We start from the raw sequence: 14,788 nt of genomic DNA on the forward strand, positions 1-14,788 counted from the left end.
TCAGGGTCCAATGAGTAAAAAAAAATTGGGATTGGGTTTCCCTCTGAGAGGGAGGGCCTCTCTCTCTCTCGTAGTCTCTCTCTGAGTGGCCATGAACCGCCCTCTCTCAAATTCGATGCACCAGTAAACATACCTACAAACGAAAAAAAAAAACTAATACAAAAAGAGGATGGAATACTTACACTGATTGCTTGATTGCAGGATATTAATTTTGGATTAAATTCGATAATATTTTCTGGTCTATCTGATTCATCTTTGACAAAATGATAGTGGATTTCAAATGGAGCAAAACCAGGTGTAACAGGGTTGTCACTTGATAGTCCAAAGGAGCTCAATAACCTAAAAAGGTAACAATTTTGATTATATAACTATACTTTAATAGCTGAGGACAGCAAGTACGACGGGGGAGGAAAATTTCCAATCCATAAGTTCTAACCACCAATATATTAGGTTTTTACAAATTTTTCTTTAAATTCTCGTTTGTAACTTTAAAAAAAAAAAATCGGTTTAAGCAACTTAAAGTTAGCACTTATTTGTTACTCTTAAATAGTAAGGAAAAGCAGCTCCAGTATATAGCAAGACAACGCTGATAGGTTTTTCACCAAAACGCTTCAAGATCTGAAACAAAAACCGTTAAGGCGGAACCTGGGCCCTGTATCTCAAGGAATCTAGAAAATTTAAAAAATCTGACGGGTTTTTTGCTAATTGTGTTTTCTTTTTGATTTTGTTTTGGATTTTTTTTTACCGTTACTCAACGGAAACAAATATATTCACTTCTTTTTAGATTTTTAAAATATTTTCTTTCTATTCCGATTTAGACTCGAAACTGATACCTATCAAGACGTTATTTGACATTTTAGCTGCTAGATTTAGAATTCGATCACGTTCAGTAGCTGATTTTCCATTGAATTATCTTTCGCTTAAGTGAGCATATGTTGTGTTCTAATGTTCGGTATGTGTTGACATGGATGTGTATCTCCTATTACAGGTTTACTACTTCAACCCTGCCCACAGAAAAAAAGCATCGAATATTCTATTCCTAAATTTGAGCACAGTATAAATATTAAACAGTAGGGAAAATTTGGTTCAGAAATGGGACACTTCAAAGGGCGCGGAAAGGGAAGCTTCTCTTTCCGTCACAGCAATAGCTTCACTTGTTACCACAGCATAAATAATAAAAAAAGGCAGTTATAAAGAATAGGTGTGCGACCTATGTGTCCCAAAAATCTTTAATGGAGATTATATGATTTTTAGTTACTACTTAATATCTATGCTGTTAATTTGAGTCTGTGCTTTCTAATGACAAACATCAAGTTCCATAACTTGATCTTTAGCCAAACGAAAACAAATTGAAGCTCATTGATGAGAGACTAGAAAAACCCGTGACACGTAAATTCTTGACAATGCTGGCAAGTCTAGGATCCTTTACATCATTATGATATGAATACGAATAGCATGCATCGTCGCTGACTTCATCATATAGCGTAAATACTTAGACAGCTCCAAGGTACCTCCACAAGAAGCAAATGTTTGGATGACATGGGTCATACTCATAAGTTACTTGGATTAATAATTTACTTTTTTATTTTATTTCTTGCTAGCTACTGCCACAACTATTATAAAATCACTACAACACTAAGCCACCTGAGGCCAACACAGTTATGCTCGTTCCTCCTCCATCCCAATCTATCCAAAGCCTCCCTCTTTACACCCACTAAGGAAGTTCCCAATTCGCTTAAATCATTCCTTGCGACTTCCTCCAATCCCAACCGAGGACAACCTACTTTCCGTTAAGCCCTAGACGGTTCGCTGGAAAGGACAATCTTTGGCAATCTGTCATCTTTCATCCGAAGAACGTGCCCTAGGCATCAACCTTTTTTCAATATAGCCCTAGAAAGCGGGATTGAGCAACACTCATCGTACAGCCTACTATTTGAAATACGGTCAGTCAGACGGGTTGAAACATTTCAAGCTGAATAATATATTTCATGCTAACATTTGGCCACATTTTGTCTTTTATTATCCGTTGGAGTAATGGCATGGTTTATACCCTTTTAAGACACCATTACAGAAAACATTCAGCTGAGGGCAGAATTATAGAAACCATTCATCCCATCAAATTAAGAAACTAAAGCAAGAAATAAAGGATGACGAGAATAGTTACTGAAAGAGAGAGAAAGAAAAAAGAGAGGCACAGACAGTGAGAAGCGGAGGGAAAAGAAGAGATTAATACAGAGGAGATAGTGCAGCTTTTATATAAAGCTGCGCATGAAGCTTAATTTTTATTTTTTATTTATTAATTATTGAATGAAGTGTTGATTTGTGAAGTGTTAATTTTAAGGGTTAGTTTGATAATTATTAAATACAAAAAACAAGTTTTTTTAACTGAAAGTAAGGAACGATGTTAAAACTTAAAACGAACAGAAATTATTCCTTATATGAAAGGGGCTGTCCCCACCTCTTCGCCGCGCTATTTACGCTCAAGTTTTTCTTTTTTTAAAAAAATTTTATTGTGAGAAAGTCAAACTTTAGCGTAAAGTGCGAGGCGTTGAGGAGGGGACAGCCTCTTTCATATACGGAATAATTTCTGTTCATTTTAAGTTTTAACGTGGTTTCTTACTTTCAGTTAAAAAAACTTATTTGTTTTTATTTAAATATTGAACATTTTCGAATTAATACAGGGTTTGATTTTGGCTCACCGTACATGCATTATTAAAACAATATTTGCATATTAATTTTACTTTTATTTGGTTAAATGGCTTTCTCGAAACTTATTTAATTTTATTTGCGAACGTTTTTATTAGTAATAAATATACGTAACTTACGGATTAACTTACGTAACGAACTTCTATATACATATATTTTTAATACGTATATTAGGGGGTTCGCCCACTAGTCAATACCTTGCTCTTTAAGCTAAAGTTCGAGTTTTGTTCCAATTCCTTAAAAATGACCCCTTAATCACAAAGGCCGTTAATTAGAATAAATAGTTCTTATGAAAAGTACTAAAAAAATCTTTGGCTTAAAGAGCGAGGTATTGACAAGGGGGTGAACCCAATCACACACGTAATGTTTTCTGTTCGTTTTAAGTTTTGATGTTGCTCCTTACTTTCAGTCGAAAAACTTGTTTTTTTTTATATTTAATTTCTGATCTCTTTCTTTAGTAATGCTGGGAAATCCTTCACCCCCTTCATAGCAACGTCCCTTCCCCCATGAAAACTTCCTTCATGGAAAGATCTCCCATATAACCCCGACCCTCCCCACCTGCCAGAAAAAATCTGAATACTATATGTTAACATTGGGTAAAGTTCATAACTTTCAGCCCTCCCCCGGGGACTTCGGGGGATTAAGTCATTCTAAAAAACATAGTTATCATATTTTCGACCATGCTGAACAAAATGGCTATGTCAAAATTTTGATTGGGTGACTTTGGGAAAAATTGAGCTTGGAAGGGGCCTAGTTGCCCTCCACTTTTTTTGGTCACTTAAAAAGGGCACTAGAACTTTTAATTTCCGTTCCGATGAACCCTCCCACGATATTCTAGGACCACTGGGTCGATACGATCACCTCTGGGAAAAAAAACAAATAAACACGCATCCGTGATCTTTCTTCTGGCAAAAAATGCAAAATTCCACATTTTTGTAAACAGGTGCTTGAAACCTCTACAGTAGGGTTCTCTGATACGCTGAATATGATGGTGTAATTTTTTAATTAAGGTTCTATAATTTTTAGGGGGTCTTTCCCCCTTTTTTCTAAAATCAGCCAAATTTTCTCAGGCGCGTAACTTTTGATGGGTAAGACTAAACTTGATGACTTAATCCCCCAAAGTCCCCGGGGAGAGTGCTGAAAGTTATGAGCTTTACCCAATGTTTACATATAGTATTGGTTATTGGGAAGTATACAGACGTTTTCAGGGGGGATTTTTTCTGGTAGAAAGGGGGGGGGTCGGGGGTTATGTGGGAGGATCCTTCCATGGAGGAAGTTTTCCTGGGGGAAGGGACATTGCCATGAAGGGGGCGCCGGATTTCCGTTTTTTAGAGTTTCGGTTACCATTGAGCCGGGTCGCTCCTTACTTGCAGTTCGTTACCACGAACTGTTTGATTGAATGAAGTGTTAATTTGTGTGGTAAGTTTCATTGATGGCCTTTGCGTACTTGTTGTTATATGGTTTAAAAGATTTTTATGACCTGTTGATTAGTGGTTATTTTTTAACTTTACTCTTCGTATTCGGAGGAAATAAAAAGTTTGGAAAGCTCTCGGTGGACATCTAAAGAGTACTTTAAATAAGCACTGGCCGGGATAGAGTCTTTAAGGTTGAGCTAAGAGAGATGAGGTTGCGCTAAGACCGATCAAAAATAGCAACATTTGTGGGAATACGATATAATTGTCAAAAATTAGTCAAAATTTTTGTTTAATTAGTCAAAATTAGTCAAAACAAGTAAAAAAATCGTCAAAAATTTCTCAAGTAGAAGCCCATTTGGTACTTACGTATAATAGCGACCACACCCAAGAAATTTAGTTAGGTTAATCCTAATGAAATATACCGAAATATGATGAAAATATAATACTTTAGTAACAAATTATGAAAACTACAACAGAGAATTATGGAAAGCAGGCAGTCCAGAACGCATTATATTAAATACCTACCCTAACCAAGTCTAAATACTAAATATTTAATTAAAATATACCTGCATAGTATTTTATCTTACTCAGGCTAAGCTGATTATCTCCGAGTGTACACAGAGAACTTTTAAAACAGATCAAGAAAAACTGTGTGGTCGCTATAATACGTAAGTACCGTCCATTTTTTATGGTGGTACAGCCATCTAACACGAAAACCCGCAAGGATCATCAATTATTTTAATCCCTCGGGAAATCTACTCGAGGGGGGCCACGCGTCAGATGAGTTTTCATTTATACAATCGAAAAGATCAGGATTCCTCCCCCCTTAGATTTTGAAGATAACCTTTTGCGGGAATGAGTATGTAAAAATTGACAAAAAGCAAAATTGCCCCCCCCCAGTCATATTTAGAAAAATGCACTGTTTTCACCTTCATTAAATTAAATGAAAAAATTATTCCCTGACATTTTCTTGAATTGGCACCCTCTGTTTATCTTCCTCCCTCACCCTGACATAAATTCATTCTACTTTCGTCAGTAGTTCAAAAATTTGAAACTTCATAACACAGTAACTATAAATATCAAGAAAAGAAGTTCTAGGTTCAAATGTTTACTAATCAAAAGAATTTATTAACTTCTTAAATAAAAAGAACTTCTTAAATCATAAGATTTATGTAACTTTGGGTCGATCAATCGGAATCGTTAATACATACATGCAGGGGACTTGGTTGAGCCTGGACCATTGAAAAATATTCACTTACTTCTAATTCTAACCATATTTTCTGTAAAATTCATCTATATTTTGGATTTTGACATAATCACCCCTCCACAAAAAGCGATCACTATACGCGACTCGCGTTACATATATGCTTTCACAAAAAAAAATAAATTCAAGAATCATTTTGAAAAAAACTGAAGCAGAAGGTTTTTAGCAAGATAAAACTAAGTATTATTCTAAATTTTTTAATAGTTAAAAAAATTGAGCTTTCCAAGCTATGCAATAAGCGTCAATAGCGTAATAAGCTATGTAAGAAGCGTTAATTGCGTAATAAGCATTAATAGTGTAAAAATCGTTAATTTATCAAAAAGCTTTCCAAATAATAAATCAGTCTTAAATCATAACATAAATTACAAACGGAATAAATAACGATACATTTTCTTTTATTATGGAACTCTTAACATTTGCCGAATTTCTGGGCGCTTACTGTTTAAATTATCAATTCATTTTCTTTTAATCATTCACCCCCCCCCAAAAAAAATAAATTGTGATGGTGAAATCAGTTTATGGGGAAGGAAAAACTATCTACCCATTTATTAATGACACTTCGAGACTACAAAAGTCCTTGCACCGGTCCTGTGGCAGCCCCAACGGGCTGCCATTCAATCCCCGGTAACGTATCTCCAGGCAAAGATAAATTCACCAGAGGGCCATAGGACCAACACCACAGTACCAGATCAGAAAAAACTATCGATTCGAATACCGATCAAACTAATTTCATTACAGCTTAACATAACAGCTGAATAACAAAAATGTCTAACTTCTCTTGAAGATAACTCTATACAGCATCAATATCAGTTACCTGTACGGGTTGCACAGACTTGACCACGGCATGCACATTAGATAGATAGCCTTGCTATTCGTATTTGGGTTCGTCACATCTTTGCATGAGTCGTACATTCCAACAGCATATGCATCTGACACGTACAAATCCAAATTCTTGATTAATGTATTATTGTCTGAAAAATATATAAGTATATAATCATCCTCAATTTACATTCGATGTTTTCATCACTCAATTCTATCTTTCCTCATTTTGATTTGATTTTCCGTATTTTCACTGAAAAAGAACTATAAAAATCCAACGAAAATCCCCCCCCCCCCTAGATTTTAAAAAGTACATTTCAGCTCACTCCCCTCCCCTTTGTGAATTGATGCTTCTCATTTCGTCTTCTAGAGCCCTGTGACCAATTTTCAGTAGCCCTTTTCTTCCTCTCGTTTTCTAAAGGTTTAGAAAAATAAAAAAGAGGGCCCTTTGCGGTGAAAATACAATTTCCACAAACCCTATTATACCATTATAAATGTAAGCACTACATTACTCCCATTATACCAATCTATACCCATTATACATAAAACCTAGTATAATTTCAGTCCTCGTTGGTATATCTTCACTTCTTGCACTATTGAACTTTATCAATATAGTTTACGATAAGGTGGCCACTCTGCTCTACCTAGTCTACATATCTGAGTGCCACTTGTTCCGCGCGGCGCACATCCACCACACCATGTGGTGGAAGTGCGCCGTGCTTTTTGCACCAAGCAACGCACACTTCCGCCACTTGTGGTGCGCAACTTCGTGTAAACCATTGTCGGATGTGGGCGACCCTTTGACTATTCGCCTGGAATGCTAAAATATCTGATGCGGAGAAAGTAATTGCTTCAAATATCATCCACTTGGAACTTTTTGGTGAGAAATTCCAATTTTAAATGGAGTAAAAATTTAATTGGAGTTCAATTTCAGCTAGAAATTTTGAAATTCTAGATTACGTCAAAGCATTTGATTATCTCTTAAATTCGTATTTTCATTGTTTTCTCTAAAACAGTTTTTTTTTCAAGCAAGCAGATACCAAAATATCCTTAAAGACTCACTGAAGCCATTTTGGAGCTTAATTATATGAATGCCTCTTAAGGTTTCCAAAAATTAAAAATAATAAAGTTTTTGGGGATAATTTTCTCTCCAGTGCCATTTAAAAATAACTAAACTACTACTACTACTACTAATAACTCACCACAGCACCAAGCTACCTAAGCCCAACATAGCTACGCACGCTCCTCCTTCATCCCAATCTATTCAAAGCCTCCCTCTTTACACCTTCCCAAGAAGTTCCCATTTCCTTTAACTCTTTCCTTAGGGCATCCTCCCAACTCAGAAGGGCAATCTTCGGCAATATGTCATCCTTCATCCGCAGAACGTGCCCTAGCCATCTCAACCTTTCTTTCATTATAGCCCTAGAAAGCGGGATTGGACCACAGTTTTCGTACAGCCTACTGTTGAAAATACGGTCAGTCAGCCGGGTACCCAGAACACTCCGTAGGCAATTTCTCTGGAAAACATCTAGTAATTCTTCATCCACTTTTCGGAGCGCCCATGCTTTAGAGCCATATTTGACAGCTGTCATCACTGTAGCTTCTAATATTATAATCTTGGTTTGCAGACTTATCTTTCTATTCTTCTAAAAAAAAATTAACTGTGAAAAAACACCCTGAGCCTTGGCTAATCTACTTTTAACATCTTCACTGCTCCCACCATCTTCACTAATAATACTACCAAGGTAAGTGAAGCTGCCCACCTGATCAATGTTTTCGTAACCCAATGTCACCTTTTCATCTTCACTTATTCCTAGCCTTAGTAACTTAGTATCGTGAACATTAATTTTCAAACCTATTCTAGCCCCCTGAACTCGCAAAACCTTTAAAGTTCATTCATTTTTCATTCAGTTTTTCGTTCATTGAGTCTTCATTTAGCCTTGAATGTGATAACACCTTTTTAGGATTTTATCAACTTGAAACTCGGTATGATCCTAATTTAATTCACTGACCGGAGTTAATTGTGTAACCATTCTTTCATAACATTTCTTACGGATTAAAAATGTTGGAATCTACTGGCCTTGTTTATGGAAATTTATTTACACTTCAAAAGAATAGATTTGTGCTGATTTCAATTTTGCGTAACCTTAATTGACAAGCAGAAGAGGGGCAGTAAACCCGTGGCAAGTGCCGTTGTACCTGCCGGGAGAGTCTCCCTTAAACTGCGGGGATAAGGTAACGGGGGCTGACGCTTCCCTTGTCTTTTGGGGTGATATTTTTTTTTCAAGCCAACGATGTCTCCAAAAGTGTGCCCTAACTGTGAACGTTCTTTGGGGAAAGGCACGCTGTTGCAATGCACTAAGTGTTCCAATTTGTTTCATCCCTCTTGTTCAGGGATCACCGTTTCCGATAGAAAGAATACTCCTAACTGGATCTGTTCTATTTGCAAAGCCGCTACCGAATTTTCTAGTGACCCAATAGAGAGTGAGCACCCAAATTCTTCAATAAATATGCTGACGCCACTGAATGCCGTAACCCCTGCGTCTCAAGACCCTCTCTTGGCTGTTAGCCAGGAAGCACCTGTGATTAACGATTCAACTGATAATCATTGCCCAAATGAACAGGTAAAGCGGAATAATTTTGCCTGCGATGATTCTTCTGATTCATTCTGTGATTTTTCAAAAACCTTCGTAATTGCAGATGGGATTTCTCATGTAATTGTGAACTCTGCCCTGTTTTTTATTTGCGATGCATTTGCGAATGGTATTCCAGAAACGGAGCTTATTGAAACTGTGGCGAACTTTTACAGCCTTGAGGCTTTGGTGAATGCGAAACGCTGCGGAACTTGCTACAGCAAAAGATATTATGAAGATGGTCACGGATCTTGACCAGAAAGGTTTCAAATGGCCTGTATTAGTGCCTCGCTCATTCAGAGACTGCCCTTTATTAAAATCTGATTCCAATGTACGTTTGGATCGACTTGTTAGTGATTATGGCAGAAAGCTGGAGAAATCCATTACTTCTCTTGAAAGAATTGAACAAGACTTACAGTCCTCGCTGTCGAAGTGTTCAGCCAACTTGGGCTCCCCCTCCCCTCCCCTTTAAATTCACCTGATTGGCCTCCTCTCCCCATCAGCTCTGATTCAGTAGAGACTATTACTATCGCTAATCCGCCAGCCTCGTTACGTGACCCTGTTTCCAGGAAAAATGAATTGGACAAATTCGGCTCGGGCTGTATCAAGCAAATAAAAAAGACCAATGATTTGATTTTTATCACTGTGGCGGCTGAATCTGGGAAAAATTTTTCTTGTGATCTAAAGGATTCCTTCCCTGATTGTCTTATCAATACTAGAAAGCCTAAGTTTTTCGGAGTAATCCGTGGTGTGGATATCGAGTTCGACATTGAAGCTCTAGCAGCCACTTTGCCTGGGATTCTGGAGTTCAGGCGCCTTGGAATGTCGAGAACAGTAAAGGTGTCGTTTGAGTCCGAAGCATTTTTAAAATATTATATCGTCCATGGGATTAAGTTCGGTTACGAGCTCTACAGAGTTGAGAAAGACAAGGTGCTTCCAAAACGATGTTTCGCATGTCAAAGTCCCTCTCACACCGAAAAAAACTGTGATTCTTCTACTCTGAAGTGTGCTCGTTGCAGTGGAAATCATAGATCAACGAAGAATACTCCATGTACTAACCCCATTTGTTGTGCAAATTGCAACTCAACTAACCACCCGTCTTACAGTTTCAGTTGCCCTGCTATGAAAAAGCTTTTTAAATGAATATTGGTTCTACGATTACGTCCTTTAATTCGAATGGAGTCATTGGCAAATTTGTAGTGCTGAATGAATTTGTTTCTGAAAATAGTTCAATACTATGTTTGCAAGAGCATCATTTGTTGGACCATTCTTTGAATATGTTAAGTTCCCTTTCAAGTCTACATGATATATTTACCGTTCCTGCGAGGCCTACCGGAGGCCGCCCTGCGGGTGGCATTGCTACATTTGTTCCTAAAGAATTTAGTGCTATTTTATCTTGTGCTGATGAGTCTTTTCTTGCCTGCAAACTTTTTGATTGTGTTTTGGTCAATTGCTATTTGCCTACTGACTATCATGTTGATTCGTCTTTTGAAGCCTTTACGTCAGCTTGCCATAGACTTAGTAGCTTTATTGCCCTATTAGATTCGAGTTTACGTATTTTTATTTTTGGTGATTTTAACTGTGATCTTGATAGTGTAAATGAACGTAGCACAATTTTATTTTCGTCTTTACCAAATTTTAATATCTGCCGTAAGACACTTGATTTTACTTATTCTCATTGGAGTGGGAGTACGAGTAATATTGACCATGTACTTTTTAATTTTTCCCCTTCTATTATAGTAAAAGTTATCCCGGATTTCCCGATAAGTGATCATTTACCTATTCAGTTTTTGACATCGTTTTCTGTAATTCATGATTCTGTTTCTGCTTCTAATTTTATTCCAATTCGCCCTAAATATTTTGAGAGAATTATCTGGGATGAAAAACTGATTCCGGCTTACCAAGATAAAGTTGATTCTTTAGCTCGAAAAGTAGTTGTACCTGATATTCTGAAGTGTCATAAAGATAACATAGAGCTTGAGCTTAACTGCATATATCTTCAGTTATTACATTGCTTAAAATATGGTGCTAAAGAAACTTTTGGAGTTAAAAAGTGTAAACCCAATGTTGAAAAACCTTTTTGGTCGTCAAATCCGTTTCTTGTACATGCTAATCATGAATCTAAATTAGCTTTTAGACATTGGAAAAATAGTGGAAAACCGCGTGATATTCATCAGGCTTTTCTATTAATGAAAAAAAAGAAGTCAATTTTCAAGTCTGAGCTTCGTCGTCATAATAATATATTTCTTATGGATGCTTCGTCTGAAGTTGATATGAATAAAAAGAAACTTTGGAAAGCTCTACGTTCAACAAAGAGAGTTAATGAACCTTCTAAAAAGAATGGCCCTTCTCTTGTCGAGTGGGAAACTCATTTTGCAAACCTTTCGAAATCTTGTGATGATCCTGAACAACTTTCGCATGTTGATATAATTTTAAACAGTTCCTTTAATTCGCATGATTTTTCTATTTCGTTTGATTCTTTGTTGGGTGCATGCCGTAAATTAAAGCCACAATCCTCTAAAGACCATGATGGGATTTTTTCAAATCATGTGAAATTTGCTCCAACTTCTTTTCTTCTTCTTCTTTTGACTTTTTTAATCTTATTCTCAAGTTTGGTAATGTTCCTCCGTCTTTTAGGATTGGGGTGGTAACTCCTATTCTAAAATCTGGTAAAAGAGATCTCCGTTCTTGTGATTCGTATAGGCCGATAACGAAGGGTTCTATGATTGGTAAACTTTTTGAATTATGTATAAAGGATCTTTTTGATTATTTGGATGTTGGTCTTAATCAAGTAGGGTTCAAAAAAGGAATGGGTTGCGACCATGCGCATGCAACGTTTGATACTATAATTAAGGAGTCAAGATCTACTGGCTCCCCACTTTATACACTTTTAATTGATATAAAAGGAGCTTTTGACAATATTTCGCATGCTTCCGCTCTTTCAGCTCTTATTTCTGGTGGGATTCCCCTTTCTGTGGTTAGAGTTCTTAGATCTTGGTATTCGGGGCTTAGGATAAAAAATTTTGCACATACTTCTGATTCTCTTTCTAATCCAATTTCCGTGGGTCGGGGCGTGAGACAGGGTGGGGTTTTATCTCCTTATATTTTTAACGCATGTCTGGCGGAGTGTGTTCGTTCTTTATCTACAACCCTTATTTCTTGGGGACGGGATGTGTCTTTTCTTGCATATGCTGATGATATTATCCTATTGAGCCGTTCTAAAGCTAGTCTAATTAAGAATTTTAATTCCCTTTCTAGTCTGCTTAATGTTCGTGGCCTTTCTATTAGTATTAAAAAATGTCAATATTTTCCCGTTAATGTTAATGACCGAGCTGAATTAATTTGCGATAGAAATATATCATTTCCGGTTTCTGATGCTGTTGTTTATCTTGGGTTACCTTATTCTGCTTCAGCTTGTGAATCTAAGTCGATGCTAATTTTACATATTCAAGAAAAAATTAGAAAGGCGTTTGGTTCCATAATACGGCTACGTGGTGTTTATCGTCGTGAAATTCTAGGTTCTCTTTTTAATGCAGTAGCCCTCCCGCATGTTCTTTATCCTTCCCTTCTTCTTCGAGATTTTAAAATTTGTGATTTTTCAGCAATTCGCGTTTGTTATTTTAAATATTGTAAGTTTTTACTTGGTTTTCCAATTTCCTTTAGTAATACTGAATTAGTTTCAAAATTTAAAATTAAAGAGCCGTTGGAAATAGCCAAGGTAAAAATAAATAATTTTTACCGTAAATCTGAAAATATACTTTATGTTCATAATCTTTTTCCTTTTTTTTCTATAGTTTAAAAAGTGCATGATTTCATTATTAATATTTGTTGCATTTGATTAAGTTTTCTTTTGGGCAACTTGTAAATTGTTGCTATGTTTGATGGTGTGTTATTTGGATTTTTGAAGATTTATTTAATTATCTTTTATACTCCTCGTTTTTGAGGGAAATAAATAAAAATAAAATAAATAAATAAATACTTTCATCTAGGATGCTTCTAGGAAACGGGAGGAGGGGAGAGTCGACCCCTATAGATTTTTCTCTCCCTCCCTAGTTTTTAAAAACTCCTTTTTTGGCATGTTCACTGAAACAATTGTCCTCCTTTGGATTTTGAAAAACATATTTTTTTGTATCTTCATTACAAAAGAAAATCCTTTCCCCTTCCCTTCATTTTCATTGGTACCCCTGAATAGCAAACAATACTATAGGCCAGCTGAATAGGCTACTAGTGATGTGACAGAAAATTTTCCATTGGGAATTTCAAAGGACTCATTTGGGAATAAACTAGGACTTAGAGTCTGTAAAAAAAATTCCACTGCATGTAGTTTCCCCCAAAGTCTTTGATATCTTTTTCGCTGGATGATAAGTACGTTAGTATCGAAACTACTGATACATCTTATTATTTTGGTTTTTGTGACGTGTTAACTATACTTTATTAGTCTTTTTTTTATAGAATTAGTGATCTAAACGGGTAAGATAAATGCATGAACACAATATTACAAATTCCTCGGGATTGATTGCTAGAGTCTGGAATTGACTTTTTTTTCATTTAAACATTTCTGAGACGTTTCACGAGTAGATATTTTCAAAGATGATCAGCATCTTCTGGACATAAAAAAACAACAACGTTATAACTTACGACAAACACAGATCGTCTTAATTGCGAGCGGACTGTCACCCCCTCAAACCCCCAGCCTATTTTTTTTCTTTTTTTTTCTTATCTATGCATTTTTAAGAAGTTTGATGTTTAGGCATTTTCAAAGCTGTTTATCAACTTTTTAAAATTAAGTATTAAATAAAAAAAATTATTCGCAAGAAAGTAAAAAGCAGCGCTAAAATTTATGACGAATAAAAGTCACCATAATTGATTATGATGAGGCCTAGGCAATGAGTCGCCTAGGCCTGCTGCCCCCCTCACCCTCTCCCTCTTTACACTAAAGTTAAACTTATATTTTAATTAAATTAAGAAGACATGTTTTCAATGCTGTACTCTTTAATCACAGTATTTTTAAATTGATAATTTTGAAAGGCAATAGTGCAATAATAAAATACTTGGAATCGCCAACATATCATATTTGTTAAGCTCTAATATGCTTTAATCTGAGGGGAAATTAAACATTTGAGTAAAGAACAGGGGTAGTGCAATTCTCCTTTGAATATTAATTTAATTACTAATTAATCACTAAATTATAATTAATAATAATTGATTACTAATCAATAAATTAATTAGTAACAAATTATTTATCCTGGAAATATTAATAAATACTAATGAAATTATCCTGAAAGAAAGTAGTACAATAAAATAATTTTCCGTCTGGTAGGAAAATAATTTTCCTTCAATGCTCCCTTGGTCATGATTACTTTTCATGTAAATAAAATATATATGTCCTGCACTCAAGGGCGGATCCAGGATTTTTTTTTGGGGGGAGGGGGGGTTTACTAATTTTTGACTTTTTCAGGGGGGGGGGGGTTACTAATTTTTGACTCAGTTTTCGACTAATTTTACTGATTTTTACCTAGGTTTTACTAATTTTCGACTTATTTTCGACTCGGTCAAAAATTTCGGGGGGGGGGGGGGTTCAAAACGGGTTAACCCCCCCCCCCGGGATACGGCCTTGCCTGCACTAAAGCACAGATTTTATTAAAATTCAATGGAAAAAAATGATATCGAATGGCTCAGAAAATTTTCTATTACTACTAAATGACGAGGCTAATAAAAAGGGCGAGTTTCTTTTACATCAGATCCATGTTAAAATCTGAAAATGGAGCTGATCAAGAAACGTCCACTCGAATACCCAGACGGAAAGTTCAGTAGAGCAGAAGTTAAAGTTTAGGGTAAAAAAATAGGGGTTGGGGCGTGCAAACCCCCTCTTAACATTTCTGTTTGTTTTAGCCTTTTAGAACGTTAAAATGTTTCACTCTACAAGTTCAAGTAAAAATACTTTGTTTTAT

General features: G+C 36.1%; 1 protein-coding gene across 3 annotated transcripts in view; it reads right to left on the reverse strand.

Moving 5' to 3' along the window:
* LOC148942518 (NPC intracellular cholesterol transporter 1-like) overlaps positions 1-14,788 on the reverse strand; it is a 179,094-nt gene that overhangs the window by 105,699 nt on the left and 58,607 nt on the right. For all 3 annotated transcript variants that reach the window (XM_089102558.1, XM_089102556.1, XM_089102557.1), the window contains exons 5-6: positions 6,200-6,356; positions 183-339 (exon numbers count right to left, since the gene is read on the reverse strand). In XM_089102558.1, coding sequence (XP_088958684.1) covers positions 183-339; positions 6,200-6,356 — 314 coding nt within the window. The remainder of the gene's footprint in view (positions 1-182; positions 340-6,199; positions 6,357-14,788) is intronic.

The sequence above is a fragment of the Artemia sp. Qi Xiang Cuo genome, chromosome 16 (genome assembly GCF_049724085.1).
Source record: "Artemia sp. Qi Xiang Cuo chromosome 16, ASM4972408v1, whole genome shotgun sequence".
NCBI classification, from domain to species: Eukaryota; Metazoa; Arthropoda; class Branchiopoda; order Anostraca; family Artemiidae; genus Artemia; species Artemia sp. Qi Xiang Cuo.